The following is a 26,445-nucleotide window of genomic DNA, read 5'->3' as shown; positions in this document are numbered from 1 at the left end:
GTACATATGATCTTCCGTCTTCCTCCAACTTATGGCCTTATATATTGGTCTCTTTTTAACCAACGCAAAATTTGCAAATGTGTTAGTAAGATAAATGAGAATGTGTTAGTTTCCATCACACAATTCTTGTAGGGTAGTATATGGTGAATAGAAATGTCTCTTCTCGCTTACAGTAAACCTTTTCGTGTGGGTAACAATGATATTTTTCAAATAAGGCAGATCGGAATATGCGCTCTCAGGGAAACAATACCTGTAATTATTGTACCACATGATGTACCTTGTATACATCTACGCTTAACGTGTAAAAAACAAGCATTGACAATTCCGATTTAAAAACAAGTAATTGTGATTTTGTAGACAACTATTCATAAGCACACATACAAGTTTGCCGCTTACAGCTCCATACAAATTTTAAGCGCAGATACGTATGCGTGTAAAAAAACAAGCCTTTAGTATAATTTTCGTGACTAATATAGATATCGGACAAAAAAAGCTTTTTCATAAAAAGTCATAAAAGGCATTCATATTTCTAGGACATACAGTATATTTACGAAGCACTTGTGCACTTAACCGAAAAAAAACACTTACGCGAATTTTCTTTACTAATTTAATGTCGATGGTATCCGAATCCCTATCAAACCAAATAATGTAGAAATTACTGTAAGCGAAATTTTTTCCGAATGGTATCAAATTATCTATGTATATAACTAGATAAAACGATAGCAAAATAAATAAAAGCTTGTAAAATTAGGGTATATTAGGTTCAGTTTTGCCGGGAGTAATTTTTAGTGGTAGCCTTAATTCCTTTAAAAAATAGGTTAAAACGGCAACACTGGTTAGGTTAGGATATTCTAGTGATGCCAGATGGGGATAGAGGTTCAGTTTTTTGAGAATTTTAGCAGTGCTTGAAGCTCAAGTGTTGTCACGTCTTCAAGATTATTAAACTCTGGAGCTCCGAGGTATTTCAATCGCGTTTTTGATACAGCAGGATAATGGCATAGGACGTGTTCTAGGGTCTCCCTTGTTCCCGTCCCGTCCACGTTATATCCTGTTAAGATACCTATCATAGTTCTGCATTCTCTTCGTGCCAGCGATAGTATAAACCGGGTTTGTGTCCCGTTTTTCAGTCTGCACATGACTTTAGAGATTTTACAGGTGTTTAGCGCATTCCATCTCGATATGGTCTGCTTTTTCACCCTCTGGTCTATTTCATTATAAAGATTTTTAAGCGGTTTCGGAATGTTATTATCTTGTTCTAGAACCAAATGGATTCCGCTTTGGCAATCTCATCCACAATTTCGTTACCTGAAATGCCCTTGTGGCCGGGTACTCAATAAATATGCAGCCGCCTGGTTGCTGCTGCCCTATATATGGCTTCCCTGCTTGTAAGGGCATTTTGTGACGTAAATTGGTATGAGCTTATAGCCTTAATCGCTGCTTGACTATCTACATACGTATATCGGCAAATCCTAGTATTGCCAACGTTACGTTCGGACGTTTCTTTTAACTTTTTTGCCGACAAAAATATTATAAGTTAAAAATTTTTTGTGGTATAAGGGAAGGTTTATAGCAGTACTTATGAGAACAAAATAATGGAAATTTGAATTTGCGTTAATGTCGGTGTATTTGCCTTCGATATTTATGTTCGGACGTTACTGGAAAAGGAAGCGATTTTGATATGACCATCAAAGTCAACCGATTTGCGCAAATTGTCATGCCTGGAGAGTGCAATCTACAAAAATAGTTTGAAGAGAAAATAATGAAGTTTAGAAAATGTGATATAAAAGCAAATTAAAGGTTGGATTAACTTTAAAACAATTGTATATGTGCATTCGGGACGTTCCGTTATGGACCTTACTCTTTTTTCCGTCGAAAAATATGCTTTTTTAAAGCGATATTTTATTAAAAGATATAGTGCTTATGACCAATGCTATTTAGAGCTTTGTTACAAGAAGATGGGCAATTCAGATTTTTTAAATAAATGTGAAAAGAAATGTGAAATAAGAACATGTTGTACTATGCTTTTTTTGACACAAAAACAAGAGCGTTTGAATGGCGTGCATTTTTTGCGATTTTGGTTGACTATTTCTGGGATTCGCCCATATGTTAACTATAGAGTTGTTTTCAGTCATTGAGTAGGCTAGCTCAGCGGCTTTTCCCACTACGAAAACCTCTGCCTGGAATATACTGCTGTGATCCGGCAGCTTGATGGGCCGACGAACACTAAGTTCTGAGCAGTACACTCCCGCTCCTACTCCATCATTCATTTTTGAGCCGTCGGTGAAGAAGTTAAATGTCTTCCGGCTAGGCTTCATGCCCCTACGCCAGCCGTTTTCTTCGATAGTAACCCGAAACTCCTTATCCCAGTTATAGCAATGTACCGTGTAGTCCGTGATGGCTACATGCCCTTTGGCTATTGAGCTGTGGCCAGTGTTTCTTTGCTTTAACTCCCCTGTTTCAATCAGTCTCCCAGCGGACTTAGCAGCAAGGCTCTTTGCCGCAAGGTCAATAGGTGTTATATTGAGATTTTTTTTCAGTGCAGCCGTTAGAGTGGAAATCAATGCTCCTTTTGTACACAAGAGAGAGAGACGCTGAATACTCTCCATTGTCTTAAAATAAGTGCTCCTTTCTGTCGCGGTCCACCACACCAGAGCGCTATAGAGTAGTATTGGCTTCACTGCTTCTGTGTATCACCAATTCGTTAGGGCAGGGGATAGGCCACAAGTAACACCTAGCATCTTTTTGCATGCAAAGAGGGCATTACTCGCTTTCTTCACTCTGTCCTCCACATTGCACCTCCACAGCAGTTTGCAGTCCAGGATTACTCCAAGGTACATGGTGTGGTCCTTTGGTTTGAGTTGAGTGTCGTTCAGTTTAGGGAACTTCCACGCAGGAATCTTGTACTTTCTTGTAAAAAGTAGCATGTCCGTTTTATCTGCATTATTCCCTTAACCTGCGCGAGTAGTCCATTGGCGTATAGTATTGAGACTTCCATTCATTATATCACTTGTGGTATCAAGGTATTTTCCGGTCACCATTAATGCAATGTCATCAGCATATGCAACTAGCTTGAGTGCCCTCCGTTCAAATTTATTTAGTAGGTCGTTTACCACAAGTAGCCATAGGAGCGGTGAGAGCACCCCTCTCTGTGGTGTGCCCTTCACCGCCTTCTTAGTTAGCCTGGCTTCACCCCATTCTGCTCTAATTAGTCTACAGCCTAAATGGGTTTTTATCCATAGAAGAATAGCAGGTTCCAACGTTGTTTGCTTGCAGGCTACCTAGAATAGCTTCTCTTGATACGTTGTTAAAAGCTCCGCCGACATCTAAGAACACATCAAAAGCGTAATCCTTGTGTTCCAGCGTTTTTTCTACATTAGTTACTAGAGCATGCAATGCAGTCTCTGTCGATCTTCCTTTTGTATATGCGTGTTGCGCTTTTGATAGGCTGCCTTGCATTATGCTGCCCCTTATGTGTGTGTCTAGGATTTTCTCGAGTGTTTTTAGGAGGAATGAAGTTAAGCTGATGGGTCTGTATTCTTACTAGTATATAGGGTTGGCCTTACCTGCCTTGGGTATGAACACACGTGAGTGCCCTTCTGAATCATGACCGGAAAAATTCCATCCGTTCTAGGCGACTTAAATGGATCAAAACTGTTTATTTCCCATCTTGCTTGTTGTAATAATGTTGGGTGGGTTGTCATTCACGTTTTTTATTCCAGATTCCATGTCTGTCACGTCTATGAATCCTGGAAAGTGCATATCGATTAGGACCTGCAGCGATTCTTCGCAGCTTTCAGTCCATTTATCATCGTTTCTTGGTATTAACATAAGCGTGGACGGTTGCTTGGACAGTAGCTTTCTTAACCTTGCCACCTGGTTTATATTAGGGTAAGTGTAGAGCCAGTGCAGGTTAACTTAATACTTTCGGTGATCATTGATAATAGTTGCGCAATTTTTAAGGAAAGTATTGCTAATGTGTAGGTATGTTGAATGCATCTATCGGAGCAGTTTCCTTATAGATGTTAAAAATAATGCTGCTGATGCTGATTTTGGGGTAGGTATTTTAAACGTGCACTTAAGCTAACGGCAGCAAAGCAAAATATACTGAATTTAGATCGATGAGTCCGGATATGCCCCCTGTTTTTCAGATTGGCTCTTGTTTGCGAATAATTGCGAATTGAGCAAAAGTTTCCGCTGCTAAAATTTTGATGCTTTTTCAATTCCAATTAAATAAATAACTTAAAAATATAAGAAAACTAATGCGGAAAAGTATCCTAAACATATATACTTACATTTTCGTCGAAGCTGAGTACTGAGTATTATTGTCCAGTTTCATAATCCTTCAAAATATTTTCCGAGTGCTCTGAAATTTTACGATACATAATTCAGTAAATCTCCACACGTAGCTCCGGCGAAGGAATTTGACTATGGAGATCGAGTACACTTGTATGCATTCGTTTTCTTGTATTTTTAAGTTAGGTTTACAGATGAAGAAAAAATTAGAAGGAAAAGGTGCAGAATACTGACCGTTAAGCTAGGACAAAAAACGAATGGTATAAAATTTTTTTGCACAAACTTATATTTTCGGAGCGAAGGCGGAATTTTCGAAAATTTAATAAGCCTATCTCGAAAAATTTAAAACGGAAAAATTGGTATAATTAAACAGTATATGAATCAAGCTTTCATTTGATATACAACATCATGTTTTCAGTACATACTATGCAGATTATTTAAAAAAAAACAAACCCTTGTCGGCCCCTCCCTAACACCTGCAAAATGTATAAGTTTGCATCGAGAAATCTTTATACCATTAAAATAAGAAAACAGGGCGGACCGCGCCCAGCTTTTCGTTTTCTGATAGCTAAATGGTCCGTATTCTGCACTTATGCGAAATATCCGAAGATCGAAACCACAAAAAAAAAGCATATTGCCCGGCAATTAGGTAAGCAAAATTACTGTTATTTGAAATTTTTTCTAAAAATAAATATCTCAAAGGGGCCTCGGCAACAACGGAACAACTCAAAATTTCATGGTTTTTAGTTATATAGCGGATTAGGGTTATAAAAACCCATATTTTTTTGTGGCAAATCGATATATGCTTGGTTGTTCCCAATCTGACAGGGGCGCCGTTTTGGTATTTGTCACAAATCGAAGTAGGCAACCCTTACTACTGAAGAGTGGGCACATACCTCACCATTATCGTGAATATTGGCATAAGTTAAAAACTCTCGATAGGTTAGTGATGCTTTATGTGAAATAACAACATTTTTCGTTTTAGTCCATTGTTCAGTAATACCGGTGGCGTTATTTTCATTTAACTACTTAGAAGCTGTTAATTATTTCGTATTTTTTCAGTCTAACCCTTACCAAATCTTTAGGAAAGTCACAATTTGAATGCTTACAAACTACTCATTTGCCATACAAATAATTTTCGTTTAACTCGCCTCAAACACCACTTTTATTTGGAGTTAACGCGAATGCAACCCTTTTTTACCGAATTTGATNTAAGCCAGAAATACCTAATAGTCAAAAAATATATAAATATATAGATATATTTTTTTTTAATTGCGTTTATTTAAAATTCGTTTTCAAAATAGTATTTAAGTTGTCTTTATATTAGTATCGATACGTTTGTGATCGGTAAATAGTTTCCGAGATATTATAAATATAAAAAATATAAAAGTTTAACTTTAACCCCTCCTATCGGCTTTGATTTTTATTTGTGCCGAATAATCTTGGTATGGTTGAAACCTGCATGAAAAGTTCTATAGAGTCAGATTTTCTCCTTTTTTTTCTAAACGGTTGGTATTCTACACCACGGCTACTTTGTACTATTGGACACAAATAGTGAATAAGAACAAGTAAACAAACAAATGTCAAATTAAACTGAGTTTTTTTAACACCCCAATGAGAACACTTGACAGTTGTTTATAAACTCAAAACGTTAAACTCGAGTTAATTTTTCAACGTGAACATAGTCAAAAATTTCTAATGCACATTCAACTTGTATGGTACTAACCGAAATCAAACGGCGTGCGTAAAAAGCTAACTCAAATTCCAAGATTTGTCTTGCGTGACATTTCGATTTGACGTTTGTGCTCAATTGACATTTTGCCACGACTATGGATTCAAATTTTGCTCAACAAACTTCTGAAAATTTGAAAGAAATACAACTCTGAGAAATCACGCACGCAAATTGATTTCGGTTAATTAAATGTGAAAAACTTGCGTGCGTGCGTAGAAAAACTCACGCCGGCAATATTAGGTTGAGCTGTAACAGGAGAAAGAGACATCCACAGTTCTGTTCGAATATACTGATGCATGACAAAATAAATTAGAGATATAGCGAATTTAAGTGAATATTTTTTTAAATTTGCCGTGACAGTATGATATTTTAATTCGTTCAAGCAAAAGGAGCCGAAGTGACGCGTCGAAGCGCCGCGACTGGAGCGTGCGCTCTAAAAAGCTTTATAACTCGGAAAAATAAAAATCGCTTTTTCATTAATGATTTCTATGGAAAAATTAATTGAGATGGCGTAAAACCATATTAAAAATGACCGTCATTGAGAAACAAAATTTTGACACACATTTATTTAGCATCTGCAGAAAAATACATACATATATGTATAAAATAAAATAAGTCAACTCTTTTGTTAAGGTTATTAAGAGTTAAATGGTAAATGGAATTACTGAAATGAACTTTTTTTAAGCACTCACATGCAATGGAAATTAATACACTTGCCATTTAGCTTTTATTAACCCTAACAGCGAATAAATATCCCAAACAATATGAAAGCTGAGGTACGCTTTTGTGTATTTTAGAGCTCTTTGAAACGAGGAGGTGAGAAATGCAAATGTGTTCAAAAAGATCTTGCTTTGTCAATACTAGTATAGAGAGCTTTTACTTTGTGTGCGTCTACATATAATTTATAGAAAGCTATGAAAGCTGAGGAAAAGCTTTCCAGGAGTCTACTCGTAAACTGAAACATCATGTAAAAAAAAATTGTCGAAAATGATTTAGTTTTTTTAAGTGCAACGTATTTGCAAATTAATTTTTATTACATCCAATTGACTTTTATGCATGACATCAAATAATATATGTATATATGTACATACAGTATTGGCCATATCAATAGCACCCCCATTTCAAAGTGATATTGCTTGCCACTTATGTTTAATTATTAATTTTTAAGAATTGTCAATTAAAATACATATCATTCTCTAACAAAACTCATATAAACCCAAGTTTTCAACTTTGTAAAAGACTACACAAAATTCAACAAATTTTCACCTAATTTTCAAACTTTTTTCTCAGAAGTGTTAGAATTTTTTTGGGTACGAAGTTTTGTAGCCCATTCAATTTTAGTCTAACAATGTGCAAGTTTCAAGTGGCTTAAAATAACGTTGATTTATTAGTATTTTTTTCGCATTTGCTTCCATATAACGAATAAACACAATTTATTTTTATTTGGAAGAAACCCGCAAAAAAGTTGTAAAAAATCAACGCTGATCTTTAGCCACTTGAAACTTGCACATTGTTAGACTAAAATTGAATGGGCTATAAAACTGCGTACATAAAAAAATTCTAACACTTCTGAGAAGAAAGTCCGAAACTAAGGTAAAAATTTGTAGCATTTTTTGTAGTTTTCTACAAAGCTTTAAACTTGGGTTTATATGGGTTTTGTTAGAGAATGAACTGTATTTTACAACACAAACAATATCACTTTGAAATGGGGGGTGCTATTGTGTTGGCCAATACGTATGTACATATTTACATATATAGAACTAGCATACAAATTCGCAACATCAAAAAACAAAACAATGAAAACAAATACTCCAATTCCAAAATAACTTAATGGCTCCTAGTACTAAATACAGTTGACCGTATCACTATTTATGGCCTAAAAAGAAGTTCAATTTGTTGCAAGCGATTTTGAACACTCGCTAGGAGATTATTTCAAGACAGGTGGGTGGTTTGTTCCATAAAAACTATTGCAACCACAGTTTCGATTCCATGAAAAATTCCATTGAAGAAGTTGTTGTCGGTTTTTTACATTGTCACGAGTCATATGAAATTTACATGTACATAATTTATATGTAACATCTAATTGCTTTGCGTTTTTTTGGTTTTTAGAAGTTTGTTAAATTATTGATAAGTAGTAAAATGCACGCAATTATTGATAAACAAATGTACAAAACTCTCCTGTCACCATTGTCAGACAATTCTCGACAATATTCCAGTATTGTCACTGTCGCTTTCAAAAAATCTACTATTGTCGCACCTCCAGCAACAAATTGAACGATACGGTATTAAGTAAAATATAGTATAGCTTTATTATACTTGTATACACTACTCGCAAATAACTAAGTAAAGGATAAAAAGACTTTTGAACATTACGTATTGAGACTTATAAAACAAAATTGCACTGAAAAAATATACGTATCTTAATAATTTCCTTCAGAGGAATTCACGTGAGTCACTTTTCTAAAATTTATATACATAAATAGCATTTTTTTTTAAATATAAGTCCTATGTTTATATTCATTAAAAAAACGAATAAGTTTGTTAGTATGGATAAAACAACAATTATCACCAGTATCATGAATTCTGTCTCTTTGGAGTATGTATTTTATTAATCTTATCTATTTTATATTATGTATGTGTCTAGGTGAAAATAATATAGAACACTTTACATACATGAACCACACAGGAAAACTGGAGCGTTCGAAACCAAATGCCATTACCGTTAATACTTATGCATGCATATATCCATGTACATATGCATATGTAGTCAATATAGTGGTTTTTATCATAAGTTATTTTGAAAGTGGCAGCTCTTACCCGTTCGAAATTTGGACAAAAAAATTAGTATCATATCTCCGCGGAACAAAATGAATCGGTTTGCATACATTTATGTAGATTATCCTCATTTTTGAGCTTAACTCCCTAATCTCTAATTAGAAAAAGAGAATAACCATATAAAATTTGTCTCTTGTTAATCTGTAATTAAAAAATAATCTGAGAAAATTATAAACTGAAAAATGTATGAAAACATCATTTTATAAAGGTCTTTAAACCTACTTTATTTTTTATGAATAAGGCCATAAATCGCTAACTTTTCGGTGTCCAACCTAGTTTTGTCGATTATTTTAGCAAAGAAGAGGAGGAATGTCAAATGCAAAAGTAAACCACAATCGACGCTAGCAAGGAAAAGAAGTTTATAAACACATTTAAAAAAATATATTATGTTAAAATATATTTAAATTGCTTTATATAGCAGAAAAAAAGTGATCACGGTGGCACCGAGAAGAAACTTAATTTTTGCGTGAGTTGTGAGAATAACAAGCACAACAAATTTGACGACTAATAATCCCAGATTTGCCTGTGGAAACGGGGTGATTAACAAACGAGGTTTGATTGAGCAATTTTATCTCGGCGGCTACGTTAACAAGCATAACTGCCGAATTTAGGGATCGAAAAAGCCGCACGTGATCGTCGAAAAGTCAATGAATCCTCAAAACGCTGATAGAAACCACCACCAATGTCTGGGTTAACAGGATGCGCTACTGCGAAGCTACATGAATGAAATCGTGTTCCATAAATAATGGAAACATTTGCTATTTCGAATAAGCACATAATAAATATATCGAAATAAAATATAATTTTTGTTCAGCTTATTAAATTTTGAAAAAGAGACCACTAGGTATGTGTATATGGACCGCCTTTTATGTATACATAAGTTGTAGAAGATTGTCTAACACAAATGTTTGTATTGTTTGTTAATGATAGGACAAATTTGAAATAAAATTAAATATGAAATTAAAAACGATAACTGAAAATTGATTTTTTTGGGATTTCCAACTATATTGCACACGTCCAGTAAGTAAAGGTAACTCTCTTTCTTGAATAATTGCCTGCTGTTTAAACCTTCATGCAATTAAATTTATGATTTTGTTTTAAATTTAATTATCGCTTTTGCTTTGTATAAAATACTGTTGGGCAATTCACAAGGTGTCGTATTTGTCGTGTTTGTCGTGAAGTCATGATATTTCATGACAGTTGTAAAAATGTTGTTATTGTTTTGTGAAGAAAAATAACACATGACGATACAACTCTGCAACCTATGTTTATTCGGTGTTATGTGAGGTTAAGCGCTGAGATATAATAAATAATCGTAACAGGTGTTCACAACCGTCGTGTTTTAACACAACTTTTGTTAGGAAAATATAACTTCACAACACCTTGTGAATTGCCCATGTGTTTTGAAATTGTATCTTATTTTATATCGATAATGCTGTTCTAAAAGATTTGGACATATGAATTGCGAAAAATGAATCGTCTCTTTCTTCACGAAACTTCCGCTCGTAGTGTATTCGATTTTTTACATTTTAAAATATTTACGAACACATACTAAAGATGTTACATATCCTAGTAGGCCGCCAGGTAGCGCAAATTACACTATGCGACAGTAAAAATCGGGATGGGATGAAACCAACGGGAAATGTTATATCGGTCAAAAAAAAGTTATACGTGGCCCGGCGTTTCGCTGGGTCACGTCTAGGAATCGAGATATATCGATTTGAAGTTAGTAACTATCATATAGGGGAAATTGTCACCTTTGGTGGTCTTTTTTTTTGACATAACTCGAGAACCACTAGTCCGATTTTGCTCAAACAAATTTAAAAAAAATTAAAAATTACAATTCCTTTAATCTGTTCATATAACGTTTTTCTATATAATCAACAGTTTTGCCGGTAAAAATAAATGTATGAAGAAAAAAAATATTTTTTGCCTAAAATATTAAATTTTTTTATTTTTTAAATTCATAAAAATAAATAAAAAAATAATAATTGCCTATAATAATTTTTAATTTTATGTGTTAATAATAAATAATATATAATAAATATTATCCAAATTCATTGAAACATAAAATCAATATTCTTGTAAAAATGAGATACCTTCACTTAATTGTGGATAAAAGCGAAACGCGTACATCGATTTTCATGATCTATGTCTCATCTTGCTTAAAGGTTATGTGACTTTGCGTGAAAGTAATACGTCTTGCCTTTTTTTCCGTTTTGGATTTTTTATGAATTTAAAAAATAGAAAAATTTAATATTTTAGGCAAAAAATATTTTTTTTCTTCATACATTTATTTTTACCGGCAAAACTGTTGATTATATAGAAAAACGTTATATGAACAGATTAAAGGAATTGTAACTTTTAATTTTTTTAAATTTGTTTGAGCAAAATCGGACTAGTGGTTCTCGAGTTATGTCAAAAAAAAGACCACCAAAGGTGACAATTTCCCCTATATGATAGTTACTAACTTCAAATCGATATATCTCGATTCCTAGACGTGACCCAGCGAAACGCCGGGACACGTATAACATCTTTTTTGCCGATATAACTTTCCCCGGTAGTTTGAACCCTTCCCGATCACTGACCCCCACCATTTGTCTCACAGTATAATTAATACTTTCTACTAGGGATGTTGCGAGTGTGGAATTTTAGACATCCGCGAATGCGAATATTTTTAAGAAATAATTTAGGTGGGAAAATTAGGTGATTTAGGTAAATAAAAAATGGAAAGGTTAATTATTTTTAATAATCTACCTTATCCTGCGTTTTTCCCGAAAAAAAAAATTTACCCGAAAATGTGTATTCCCCCTATAGTAATATGTACATGAAAACCAAAAGTGTAAAGTAAACCTTTTCGGGGAAAATTAGACTCATGATAAGACTAAACGTTTTTTTAGCACTTGAATTTAAAAATTGGAACATTGTACTTAATAAAAACTTTTTGAAGGGTCATAAATCAAAACCTGCGCCACTTAACTACTCGCTCGAGGCGACAAACTTGAGAAACTTGAAACTTGGCAAGATTGTAAATTCTTTTCGATTGACCCTGCACCAGTTGAGAGGACTTTCAGTTATATTTAGTTATTTTTATTGCGGCGCAATAATTACTTTTTGAGAATTTCATCGGGACTGCAAATGTCGGATGTATCCTCCCGACTTTCATCTTCACAAACTAGCATCATGACACAATCGTTGTTTAAACGCCGCTTTTTTTCGAAAAAATTCTTCATTCTCATTCTTCAGCGTTTTTCGATTTTAGTTTTTGTAACTCATTTTTAAAGCTTTCTTCTGTGACTGGTTACATATACGTCTGTGCACTTGCACAATATTCCAGGGACCGAAAATAACAGTTATTTTTTATCCCAGTTAAATTTGGCCTAATATTTTTTATATATTCCGAAATAAACGTCCTATCCGGATAATAAAGAAACCGCTTATCCAAATTAAGCAAATTTGGTATCATATGAAAGAGGACTGAAATAGCTTTTAAACAGAAATAACGAAGGAAGGTTACCACCTCTATTTATATATTTTTATAACTTAATACTAAAGAAATTCATTCATGCGTAGCTGTCCTCTTTTAGACATTTCAGTTTTAAAGCTATTTAAGTCCTCTTTCATTGGATACCAAATGTTTAATTTGGATAAGCGGTTTGTTTATTATCCGGAAAGTACTTTTATTTCGGAATAAAAAATATTTGGCCAAGTTTAACTCGTAAAAACACATAACTGTAATTTTCGGGTCCTTCAATATTCGCATTCGCAAAAGATCCGCATTGATTTTTGCGAATGCGAATGTTAAAATTAATGCGGAAGCTCCGCGGTTGCGAATTCGAATGCGAATATTCGCAACAACCCTGCTTTCTACCTGACTTTTCATCTGCGGAGCATAACAACTTCCATGGATATTCCCCATGGCTAACGTACAGCATGGCCGCCTTCGCATGAATGACTTTGTAGAGTAGAAAAAGTAGTAGAGTGAAATCGTTCGTATAATTATAAAATAGTTGTTCTGCACGTTTACTTAAGTGCTTCTAACTTAACAACAACAATTTAATTTATTCCTATGTATAAAACCAAACTTTACTTCCAGAAGCCATACTGCTTTAAAACGGAATTTACAACTAAACACAATTTCAGAGAACTTTTTTGGAAATAAAGTATGTATAGGAAATGCTTGAAAGTTTCATATATATAGCTTTCTAGCCAACTGTATGATTGCAAAGTTTTGTATAAGAAATTGTACGGTCCGTAATTTCGTATGTATATTGTAAACGGTTAACCATATCCGGAGATAACTGAACTGATCTTTTTATCAAAACTGAAAAAAATTTTATTTTGGTGATATCCAAACCAGTGCTGCCACTTCAGAAACCAAATTAGGGCCGTTTGCACCATGTCTAGTTAACGCTAACTGGAGGTACATCCTTCAGTTAAGCACGTTAACTGCTTTATCGATCACATGTTATATGATGGGTGTCGATAACGTCGATAAAGATGTTTAACTGGGAGTTAGAATTAACTAGACATGGTGCAAACGGCCCTTAGTGGTAGATTATAATAATTATTAATAAAAACATAACAGTGGTAGATCTCTAACAAAGCCAGAGCTTGGTCGTAATGATTCCTTTAAGAATTACTCCCAATTACAAATTACAAGGAATTGTAAATAGGAATCAATTCCTTCAGTCCACAGCAAATGAATCGATTACTTTCTCAATTTCTTGAAGTAATTTTAAATGTAATTGTTTTTTCTTTAATTCCATTACAAGGAATTTCATATCGTAATTGGAATAAATAACGTGCTAGTAATGTAATTTGTTTTCAATTCCTTTGATAGGAATTGAAAATGTATGATTTTTTTCCAATTCCATTCCCTGGAATTGCAAGAGTACTTTGGTTTTTTCAATTACTCAAAGGAATTGTAAAAGTAATCAAGAAACGGAAAGTTCATTCACGAATGTAAAATGTGGAATTTTTGTTGTGGTCAAAGAGTAAAATCGAAAGCACACATTGGACATCTTCTATCTATATCTATGTATAAAGAGTATATATAAAGAAGTTGTGTTCGTTTGTACAAGGCCTCAAAACTCGAAAACGGCTGAACTGATTTGAATTTTTTTTTTGATTGTTCGTTATAATACCGAAATCATTAACGATACAAAAATTTGGATGGTACCCACTAGTTTGAAAATTTTAAGCTCAATTAAACTGATAAAATAAATGAACTATTGCAATGCGGGTATCAAATTTAAGAAGTTTAAAAAAGATAACCAATGGAGATACGCTTTAGGAGTGTTGCCACCTATTTGAAATATTTAACTCAGTTAAATTGATAAAATAAAGGAAATATTGCAAAGTGGGTGTCAAACTAGAGAGTTTGAAGNAACTATTGCAATGCGGGTATCAAATTTAAGAAGTTTAAAAAAGATAACCAATGGAGATACGCTTTAGGAGTGTTGCCACCTATTTGAAATATTTAACTCAGTTAAATTGATAAAATAAAGGAAATATTGCAAAGTGGGTGTCAAACTAGAGAGTTTGAAGAAGGCTTACAGTCAAAAATATTTTCGAAGAGGCTTGTCACCTGTTTGCAAATTTAACTCAATTAAATTGACAAAATAAATGAAATATTACAGTATGGGTACAAAACGAAAGGTATTTGAGAAATCTTGAATTGGAAATATTTTGAATAGGGCTATCAACTATCTTAAAGTAATATTACGTTCTCATTGGGCCACAAACTCGAGTTTATGGGCCATTTTGGAGTTTAGCGCTAAACTCTACTCTTAAACTCGGAGTTTACCATACTCAAAATTTCGTTAGACTCTTCTTAAACAACCCTTTTATTTGGAGTTTATGCGAATGCAACCCTTTTTTACCGAATTTGGTTTGTGTCTTTGACAATCCAAAACCTGCAATCAACTTTTTGACAGTTGGTCTGTTCTGAGTATGGAATTGATCTTATATATATGTATATCCCCATACCCAGTTCTAGTCCTCTACCACAAATATATGCAGTTTGAAAAATTCGGTTTGTATGGGAGGTGCCACTACCCCTTTCTATATCGAAATTTGTTTAGCCTATAACCATCCTTGGAAAGTCTGCAGTAGATTTCGAAATTTCAAAAAGATCTGTACGGCCTTTCTCGAGCTTTGCGAACAGAAAAAACGGCTTTCAAAATATATATTAAATAGTATAGACTAGCCAATATCTGCTTGCTTTGCGGCTTAAAACACTACTAACGATGAAAATCGATGGATAAATAAACAAGTTTGCCTTAACCCTTGCAAGTGCAATAATTTTGTGTATGAAATACTAGCAGGAAATAATGTTACTCATACGCCAATATCGTAAATGACCGTACTTATACAAGGCGTATGAGTAACTTTTTCCATGTCAAAGTTTGATTTTTTTTCATTTGCAATGCAAACTTAAAATGAAAATAACGACTAAATAACCTTATCTAAAAAAACGGTATACAGATCCGTAACCTACTACCCAAAATTAATTTTACGTGTCTCGACGTTTTTTGTGTAATTTTAGCGTCCTTACAGTGCTATCATCAAAATTTAGCCATAGCAATGCAATTTGTTTATAAAACTCTTAGGAGGTAGGATCTCCAGTCCGACAGGGCTCGTAATTCATGAGGACTCTATCGTCATTTGTAACGCAGGATACCAGTAAGAGTATTTCAAAGGCCCCAGAAGGCACGCCATTTTGGGTAGCATTAAGGGTACCATAATGTATACAATTAAGTCAGTGCATTTTTATAGATACGCAGGGATTAGTCCAAGAGAACAGCAGTGCCCAGGGCAGCAACAGTCCGGACTGATCTTCACCGAAAGGCGAGCATGAAAGTATTCGGGCGGGTTATGCCTGCTTCCACATTTACGGGTCTCATCTGCCGCGAAGCTCGTTCGCGGTAGGATATGGAAAATTTAACGGTTTCCCTTAAACTGAACAGCTACAGTTCAAGTTATTCAGCTTTCTTAAAGTCCAGTTAGTAATATTACTTAGGTATAAGTTATTTATTCAAGGCAGTTAGCAAACAAGAAATTTAACAAAGCTATTGCAATTCAACAGTAAACACTTTTTTTTTAATACATTTTTCGGTTACTTTTCATATTACTTTGAGAAATGGAATTCGAAAAGAAAACAATTACATTTCTAATTCCTTTCAAAGGAAGGTGAAAATAAACGTAAGCGAAATTTTTTTAAAAATTTAATTTTGATCCACAAATGCCCTTAAAGCATCTACATACAACATTTCTGCGTCAAAAAGTAAGGTTTGAAAAAAACTTGAATTTCGCCGTTAGGGCTCGACCTTCTCCGATGCTCTTCGTTCTTTGCAAATCTGAGGAATAGGAAAATAGGAGATCTTTTTCTTAACCAAAACAATACTTTTTTACATTCATATGAAGCTGTGTAGTATTTTATATGTTCACCGGATCCGATAAAGCACGCCAATCGGAAATGGCAACTGATGCCAAGCCCTTCCCTAAGTGGTATTTGTATTCTCTGCCACTAGCGGAATTTGTATTTTTGTTTTCTTTCGTGTGAATTGTTTTTAATAATAATTTGTCAATCCGCTCCCAAGGCGAATTCATATAAGGTGGTAGCGGTAGAGCAAAAACAAAAACTAACATGTATTTATTTTCGTTTCGCTTACGGTCAAATGTCAAATTTCAGCTATTCTTCGCTCAAGGAGGAAGAGGGAAAGAAAGTTCCAACACTTTCTTTCGCACTCACTCACAAGGAATTCTGACATACATACTATGTGTACCGAGGCGAATTAAAGCAGCTGTTCTGGCCACACGACCTTAAAAGAATTCGCCTTGATCCGTTCCTGAATTTTTAAGAGTAAAATTGTCATTTTGAGTATGTCCTCTTATCGGATCTCTTTCTTTTTTCAATATGTCGACACTCTGATGTTGGTGAGTTTACTAGCAATATAGAAGTATTACATATGCATGGTAGTAACCATGATACGAAAAAGAAGCTAGTTTCGATAAACAACTTTTGACGGATAATACAAAATTTTGAAGTTTCATAAATTGTGAGTATTCTCAATAATTGGATAATATTAAAACAATAAATCGGAGTATTTTCATTCCCATATTTATACCAATTCAATAATATTTCAAATCAAAAATCATTATCAGTGCTGGGTAATTTTTTTACTTACGTGGTTCGCACCTTTTTTTATTAAAAATATATAAAATGTATAATGTTAAAGGAGACTTCATTGAAATTGTTCTTTTTATTTTATTATAAAAATCACGAGAGCATTATGTTGTTATTTTTTAATTTTCTTATTTTGAATGCAATCTTGCGATTTAAAAGCTTATTCTAAAGAATGCTCTTTCTAAATAAAATCTTTTTATAATCGCCATGTGAATAAATTGTTCTCATAACTTAACATACAAAACAAAAACAAATTGGGAAAAATAATTTTTGTTTTGCTTTATAATTTTTGGGAATATTTGTTCATATGAAATTGGTGATGAAATTCGTGAAAATTTACTTTTAAATTTCTCATCAAATTTTGCAAAAAATTGGGCTTTGTGGTTAGCGTATCACCATTAACTTCAACAAATTTCGAATTTAAAATTTCCAATGTTTTCAAAAAAGCATAAGTATAATTTTAATCACTTTCTTCATCCGTTCTGAAACCTAGTTTCGTCAACCCCATGCATTAATTATGCATTAATTTTCAGGTTCATCATATTCGACATCTTTGAGTGGACTAATTAAATCCTTTCTTAAAAAAAAAAATATTACTTCTCGTGATCAGGTAGCATGAATTTAATGAAATGTCATAATTTTATTAAAAGTCAACAACAACGAATGTCATTAAATGAAACTACCTTCTTTTTTGTATCATGGCAGTAACGTAAAAATTAAAAAAAAAAAAACATTTCAGGCCATGAAGTAGTATTCAAATGTAGATAAACTGTAATCGCCTGTATAATCAATGTTACAACTTTCTAGGCAACAAAGAACTCGCTTCCCCCATGTGGGCAGTAGGTCAACTTTTGTGATTTTTTCCCGATGGAACTCGGCTTATCTGCAAGTGTATTTGAGAATTCTGAACAAACATTAATGTGGTGTAAACAAGTGAAATAAGGTTTTAAGTGGAAATAAATTTATTCATACGAAAGATGAATAAAAAAAGTAAGTGCGCCTGGGCCACACTGTAGAAGTGAAACGTACGTTACTTATCTATCTATTCATACACACATCTGCTTTTGCTTAAGGTTATATTTTTTCGCTTTTTTCTATCAATGTAGATCCCTACCTCTACCACTGTTCGTTTTAATATCATTCATGTTATTCTGTTTTTCCATTATCTTCATTTTTATCTTCATACGCCCATAAATATATCGATAACAAAATCGATGACAAATTCGATAAAAATTTCAATAGCAAAATCGATAATACCATTGGTAGCTAAATGGATTAGAAAATCAATAAAAATATCGATAACAAAATCGATAAATATCGGTAACAAAATAGATAAGTATCAATAACAAAATCGATAAATGTCCATAACAAAACCGATAAATATCGATAACAAAATCGATTTATATCGATAACAAAATCGATAAATATTGATAACAAAATCGATAAATATCGATAACAAAATCGATAAATATCGATAATAAAATCGACAAATATCGATAACAAAATCAATAAACATCGCTTACAAAGTCGATAAATATCGAGAACAAAATCGATAAGAATCGATAACAAAATCGATTACTATCGATAACAAAATCGGTAACAACCGATAACAAAATCGATAATTATCGATAACAAAATCGATAGCAAAAAAATATCGATAACAAAACCGATAAAAATATCGATTATTTAATCGATAAGTCTCGAGAATCTGGAGAATCTCTAAAATCCCAAAATAGTTCTCAGATTGAGACTTTTTGTCTCTCTCTATATCCTTTCCTCTTTAATTACCTTTATTTTTATCTTTCTTCCCCTATCTTCATCTTTACTTTTATCGGTATCCTCATCCTCATCTTTGTTTTTACTTTTATGTTTATCATTTTCTTCATCAACACATTCCCCTTCACCTTTGCCCTTATATATATAAGTAAAGTGTTCAAATATACCTTGGTCTTCGTTTTTCCCTTATCTTTACACATCTTTGTTTTTGTTTTTGTTTTTATTTTTACCTTCGCCTTTGCCTTTATAATTTTCTTTATCTCTGTACGTACTCACCTTTACTTTCATTCTTGTATTGTTATTTCTAAGTGTTATCCTCTAACCTTTTATTAGCAAGTTTTTGTTAAATTCATACCATATGCAACACACAAGAAGTACTTGTTTCAGCCCCAACCATTTCCGTTGCACCATTTCCGTTGCACCATTTCCGTTGCATATACACAAGAAGTACTTGTTTCAGCCCCAACCATTTTCGTTGCTCCATTTCCGTTGCACCATTTCCGTTGCATCATTTCCGTTGCACCATTTCCGTGTGCAATTTCCGATGAACTTGCCAATTTACTCCCACCCAACCAACCGCCGCTAAAGAAGTTTCACTTCAATAATACAAAATATGTATAAAAATGTCGCCTTTTCATTTCCCCTTTCTCTTTTCGCGATCGATGCGAATATAAGGACATACGGTGAGAAAATTTTGTGTTCGTTTCTTAAAACGTCACACTCTTTAAGGTAAAAAAAACGTTGTAAAAAGGCACATTCTCTGCCTTTTGAAGCTTTGCCAGGGGAGATGGTGCCTGAGCTAGACAAAAACAAGAAGGCAAAAATAATTATCAGGGTTGAGTGCAATATCAAACATTTTTTGGAAGAAATCAAATCACCATAAATCACAATATCAAAATTATTTATCAAAATTTAAAACTGAAAATTCACTGCACTCATTAAACTTTTGTTGCCTGTGGAAATGCTTCACAGGCGATGTTGTATCGCCAGAAAAATCCTCTAGTGTTAATGCAGCTTATCCTTCATGTACACAATAGAATTTTGAAATGCTTGGCATCATCTTCAGCTCTTCAACTAACTAAATATTGACAATAAATTTTAATGACTTTTTAATTAATTTTGAGGAGAAAATTTGCTGTTCAACTTTTATGACAGCAACCTTTTGGCACATTAGATTATTAATTTTATTTCACCAAAATTGTGGTAGATTTCTTAAAATACGTGGTGGTTGTGGTAAAAGTGAAAAATTACCCAAAATTTGGTAGATCTACCACAATTGTGGTAAAGTGGTATCACTGCTCCAAACACTGTCCTAGTTTTATTTTTATATTTGATGCAGTACCAAATTTTACTAAGGAAATAAAGCTAATTGCTACAGGTCTGAAAATTCTTTAAAATTTATAACTAGTATAAGAAAAAATATATTTATGCATAAATTTATTTTATTTGCAGAATCCATAAATGTTTGTTTACACGTTTTTAGTTAAAGTTATTATGAAAGAGCACGCACTTTTGACGATACTATTGTGCTTATCGTAACTATACGTTAAAAAGTTATGACTATTATTTTTTATGATTTAATTTTAATTATTTTTCATAAAAATATAGTTCGTTTTGTAATAAAAACCAAACCAAGTGTCAAATTTTGCACAAACATTTAATCAAGTTTCATCCAAATTTCTCACGTTTTATTCTGTGATTTTAGAGAATTTTGAATATGCTATAAAACTGCCCAAATTAATTCTGGTTTAATAAAGTCAAGTCTGAAGTACCTACAAAATACCGTTGATTTTTGGCAATTTTTTATTTTCGTATGGAAGCAAATGAGTGACATCGTCAACAAAAAGGTGCACAAAATCAACAGTATTTTGTAGCCTCTGTAAATTTGCACTACAATTGAATTGATTGGCATCCCTAGTGTACATACATACATATGGTATATGGGGTGTGGATCCCTTTTCCCTAGCAGTAAACCTTTTATTGTGCGCAACAATGATGTCTTCAAATAAGGCAGATCGGAATACATATGCGCTCTCTGGGAAGACAATACCTGTAATTATCGTACCATGGGGAATGCCCTTAAGCGCATCAAAATGAATTTAATAAAGGAGCTTGAAAGTGTTTAGCATTGTGGAAGCGCCAAACCAAATAACTGACACTGTGTCCTACCGAGAAAATAAAGATTGACTTTATGACCATTTCAGAAAAGTGAAATGGGCATATTGTCAATATCGTTCGCATTGTTTCCATTTGAAATTGGACATTGTGGCCATTTCAAACTGGCATAATGCCCATTCAAGTGGTCGTAATGTCAATTGACCTTATGGGGACGCGCCTTATGCCACCACACCGTCGATGTCGATACAAAAAATATCGGTGAATGTACTGAATACATCCATATGAATTTTTTCACTTCCTCCCCTCGCTTTGCTGTAATGGTCTTCAATTTATGATATTAACTCAACACTCTAGCGTGCCGCTTTTGGGCAACCACCCCACCAAACGTAGTAATATTCAAAATATGTACCTAATAGCATATGATACCACGATGCATGATGTGTTGTCTCATTTTATATTTTGCGTAGCTACTTTTTTAATTTGTTTAGTAAATATAAGTTCTATTTTAGTTCAGTAGTCCCGTTTTTTATTTTTATTCCATATTGTTTAAAATATTTTTTTTGTTTTTTTGTTTTAAACACCCTTAGGCTTGGCGAATTGGAATACCCCAAACATACCAGCGATTAAGACGGAACCAAGAGGTAAGTATTCATTTATTCTAATTTTTAATGCATGCTTACACAAAGATGATTTACTTCCCTCACGCAGAAGCATCGCCGCAACATTTGTATCGGGCGCCCTCCGAGATGACTCCATCTCCGCAACCGTTATCGCCGTCGAATAACTACAATCTTCCAAATACGCCCTCACCCTACAACATGGCTATGGGCGGCAATACACCACTGATGTCACCTAACCATCAGTACCTAGGAGGTGCGGGGGGAGGAGGAGGTGTCCCGGCAAACGCAGATCCAAGTCCGACCCCACTGGAGGTGCACAATGAATATAACGCTTATGGAGGCGGCCAACAGCAGCAGCAGCATGCGCAACAACAGCCTCACCTTGCGCGACACTATGTGCGTCAGCATCAAATGCCGTCACAGCATGAGTCACCACACCAACAACCGCATCTGCATCTTCAGCATCAACAGCAGCAGCAACAACAGCAACACCAGCAACACCATCAGCAGTTTCATGGCATGCTCTATGCAAACAACGATGTGGGCAATTGGGAGGAGAAGTTTGCCAACGTGCTGGCGAATGTCAGCCACACCACTGCGGCAGCAATGAACAATCTTAACAGCAACAACAACAATCAGTTCAATATGCAAGGCTTCATGGCGGCTACAGCGGCAGGCGTAACAGGTGTGACGCAGCATGCGCAATGGAATTTTCCTCCCAATCATGTGGTGAGTGTGGCAATGCAAATGTTGGCTCAAGAAACAAAAACAACAACAAATGTATGAATTAATTTTAATAATTTTCGATCACTACAGGAAGCACAACAACTGCAGCAGCAGCAACAGCAACACCATCACCAGCAGCAATTACAGGCACAACAACAACAGCAGCAGCCTAATAACGACGCCACTATGGCGGACGTGATAAGAGGCGGCACCGGTGGCGATGTAAACAACGCTAATATCGATGAAGGAGGTGCCGAACAGGGTCCGACGATAAGCACACTGTTGAACTTTGATAGCGAGCAGCTGGTGCACATCAACTCAGAGGAACAACAAATGCTACGACTTACCTCGGATGAATTGCGGCTCTCAAATCTCTCCATATCGTCATAACACTGCTGAAGAGATGGAAGATTTGGCTAAAAGCTATACTTGTGTACTTTTTTTATAAGCCGCAAAGCCATATCAAGGCAATGTGTTGCGAGAGGCAAGAGATATATTTTTTTAAATTCAGATGAATGAAAAAACCTATGTGTGTATGTGCATATGTACATATGTATGTATATACCATAATTCAATCATGTGTATATTATACAAGCCAGCACCTTACACAAGCACTCATTTCCAAACAAAAAGAATCTTGAAAAAATTGAAATCGGAAGATTTGAATTATAAAATAACGATTCTACTGAATTGTAATTTTATTGTAAAATTAAAATTCTTTGTTAGTTTTCATAACAATTTAGAAATTTTGCCTAAGCCTTTATTGCAATGTTGTAAATTATGTAAATGTTAGTGTCTTCTTAGTCTTTGATTTGCGCTTTAAGTTAGGTTTTTATTAAATTTTAATTCGAAAATAAAATATTGAATTTTTATTGTTGGTGGCCTACTTTTTCCTAGTGGGTTCACCTTAAATTTATCTTTGAAGCAATGCTGCTTCGCTGGAGTTACATTAGTTGGCCATGTTGAAAAATTCCTCAAGTAGATTCTCGTTTTCATTTCACTCCACCCCTCGCTAATAAACATGAATAGAAACTAGAAAAAATTCCCGGAGAAATTCTCAAGCGTTCGTTTTCCTTTATATGATGTAACCTAGTCTGCGAAGTCGTTGGAATTTTGATTGCACTACATTTAAGTTGCTATAATTTATCTTGCAATCATCTGTTGGATTCGGCGTTACATAATCTTCTTCCAATTCGCAAAGTCGTTAAATATAAAAATGTACAATCTTGTTGCGAAATGTACCATTTTTGGAACATTTGTTTCAGTTTGGTACACTGCACTATGGGAAATTTTACCCTATTTTGTGGCCAAAATTCTAAAAGTTGAGATATCAATTTAAAACTTGGGCCAGTAGTAGGACTGGAAGTAGTGGCCTTGCCGCGCAAAAATTAGCCCGTAATGGTCACACCTCAAAAAATAGCGTAATGGTCACACGGGGTCCAGTGGACCCCAACCCAATAAACAGATGCCTCCTACATTCTATTTTAAATATCGACTCGAATCCTCCACTGACCTTAAGTTTAAAACTTTCTTTTTGTTATCTGACAGGTTTTTTTTCAAGTTTTAAATTATAACACCGTGAATTATTTCATAAAACTCATCAAGTAGTTACCTAAGAAAAATTATAATTTCTTTAATATCGCACAAAATCGCAGTATAAGATTATGGGGAAATAAGAGATCAGGGACTATTCTACAGACTTATGATGAGTTTTTTTTAAATGTTTTTAAACATTTTTTAAAACACTAAATAAACTAGTTTTTTAATTGTACAATTTCACTTTAAAGTCACTTAAATGCGGACGTTTCTTTGGCACAACATTTAAACTATAATACAAGTTTTAATTGGTAAATATTTTGCTAACCGTCACTCCTTCTTTCCACTTTTCACTTTCAAAACGCAGCAAAGAGATTACGAGAGATTTTAAAGTGGCACAAAATCAAGCTACACATTTTTCGTTTACAGAAAATTTCGAAACTATCTGTTTGAGGGTTACCAAATCAACGGTAAGTCAATTTATCGAAAAACAGAGCATACAGTTTTTTACTCTGAAGTATTCTCTGTAAGATAAGATAAAAAAAATAATAATTTCAAGCAAGTCAAGAAATTGACTTTTGGCCACAAAATAGACTGAAATTTCCCATAGTGCACCGGTACATAACTTTCAGATTAAGTAAATTTTTGAAGCCTAATAAAATTAGTTAACACGGTGCTACAAAAAAAAAACAAGTAAGAGCAGCGCTGTCTTCGGCTATGCCGAATTTATATTTATATTCACAGCACGCATAGATAGAGGAGTTACATATATAAGAAATCTTATTGGATTTACCTTCCCACATAAAGGAGATATATCGCAAAAATATGGTATAGGAACAATCAGTGGTATAAGAGATAAAGCTTATACAGCATAGATTCTGACAATTTTCTCAGTAGACTTTGCATTATTATTTATACAATAGCTTAAGAAATGATCGATTTTAGCTGTCCAAATAAATTAGTTTTACATTAAAATCCCATATCTGAACAATCAGTTGTATGGGGGCAATATATAGGTTATCAATTATCTGTTGATAATGAGTGAAAATAGTGCGAAACGTCATGTTTCTAGCTGCATATATGGAGAAGTTATAACAAAGAATCTCATATCTGAACAATCAGTTGTATGGGGGCAATATATAGGTTATCAATTATCTGTTGATAATGAGTGAAAATAGTGCGAAACGTCATGTTTCTAGCTGCATATATGGAGAAGTTATAACAAAGAATCTCATATCTGAACAATCAGTTGTATGGGGGCAATATATAGGTTATCAATTATCTGTTGATAATGAGTGAAAATAGTGCGAAACGTCATGTTTCTAGCTGCATATATGGAGAAGTTATAACAAAGAATCTCATATCTGAACAATCAGTTGTATGGGAGCTATATGTAAAAGTGACCCGATCTTTCTTATTTTCACTGTAAATATTCTGTTAATAACGAGTGAAAACGGAGAGAATTTTCATGTTCCTAGCTGCATAAATGGAGAAGTTATGGCAAAAATCTCATATCGGAACAATCAGTTTCATTTTTACTGAAAGTATTAGTTTGATAATGTGTGACAACAGTGCAAAATTTCATGTTACTAGCTACCTAAATGGAGGTGTTATAACGAAAAGTCTTATATCTGAACAATCAGTAGTATGGGAGCTATAGGTTATAGTGACCCGATCTTTGTAATTTTCACTGTAAATATTCTGCTGATAATGGGTGGAAGTATTGCAAAATTTCATGTTCTTAGCTGCATAAATGGGGGAGTTATAACGAAAAATCGCATATCTGAACAATCAGTTGTATGGGAGCTATATGTTATAGTGGTCCGATTCCTCCGGTTCCGACAAATAATTAATACATTATAAAAATACACCCACCTACCAAATTTTATCTGGATATCTCGAAAACTGAGAGACTAGATTGCATACAAACAGACGGACAGACAGACAGACGGACATGGCTAAATCGACTCAGATCGCCGTTCTGATCATTTAACTATACATTTTAATGGGTCTATCTCTTCTTATTCTGGTACTTACAAACATCGGACCATAGTTATAATACCATTTCATGCTCATGAAAGGTATAAATATAGCTTTAATGGTATTATATTCTCATTTTGAAAATTCCACTATCTGCAATAACATTTTGTTAAAAGAGAAAAATCCTCTATCTACACAATTTGCTGGAAATTTGTTTTTATTAACATTTTTTGTGGCAGGTAAGTTACATGTGCCTATGTATGTATGTTTGTATATGTTACCGGCAATCTTACACTGAGGGAAATAATGCATAGTAAAAATGAATACTTTATATTTGATTATCGTTTAAAAATGTTCGTATTTAAAAATAATATTTTCTTACAAAATTTATTACGCTCGTATTTGACTGTTCACATCTGAGTATGTATATGGTTAGGTTCAGAAGGGGCAGACGTTGAGCCCAACCGTTGCTAAAAAAATCAGTGATCGTAATGCGTCTTCTGAACGGCTTGATACATTAGCTGTCAAATTCAAAACACACAACATGTTGTCTGAAATGATCAGAATAATATTACGATCATCTAACACGCAACTGTTCAGTTGATCAGAAGTACAAAGCAACGCGTTCAGAAGGTGCA

At 34.0% G+C, this 26,445-nt stretch overlaps 2 protein-coding genes across 2 annotated transcripts in view; one reads left to right on the top strand and one right to left on the bottom strand.

Moving 5' to 3' along the window:
* Positions 1-23,207, top strand: part of dl (REL proto-oncogene, NF-kB subunit dorsal) — a 140,772-nt gene extending 117,565 nt beyond the window's left edge. Inside the window, exons 7-9 of the mRNA XM_017615913.1 lie at positions 21,533-21,586; positions 21,654-22,294; positions 22,382-23,207. Coding sequence (XP_017471402.1) covers positions 21,533-21,586; positions 21,654-22,294; positions 22,382-22,681 — 995 coding nt within the window. The 3' untranslated portion in view covers positions 22,682-23,207. The remainder of the gene's footprint in view (positions 1-21,532; positions 21,587-21,653; positions 22,295-22,381) is intronic.
* LOC108362777 (uncharacterized) overlaps positions 682-26,445 on the bottom strand; it is a 61,458-nt gene continuing 35,694 nt past the window's right edge. Inside the window, exon 5 of the mRNA XM_017615931.1 lies at positions 682-1,732. Coding sequence (XP_017471420.1) covers positions 1,612-1,732 — 121 coding nt within the window. The 3' untranslated portion in view covers positions 682-1,611. The remainder of the gene's footprint in view (positions 1,733-26,445) is intronic.

The sequence above is a fragment of the Rhagoletis zephyria genome, unplaced genomic scaffold, assembly GCF_001687245.7.
Source record: "Rhagoletis zephyria isolate East Lansing unplaced genomic scaffold, Rhagoletis_zephyria_1.1 Rzeph_scaffold_00024, whole genome shotgun sequence".
Classification (NCBI taxonomy): Eukaryota; Metazoa; Arthropoda; class Insecta; order Diptera; family Tephritidae; genus Rhagoletis; species Rhagoletis zephyria.
The sequence above is the reverse complement of the archived record's forward strand: the minus strand, read 5'-3'. Positions and strand labels throughout refer to the sequence as shown.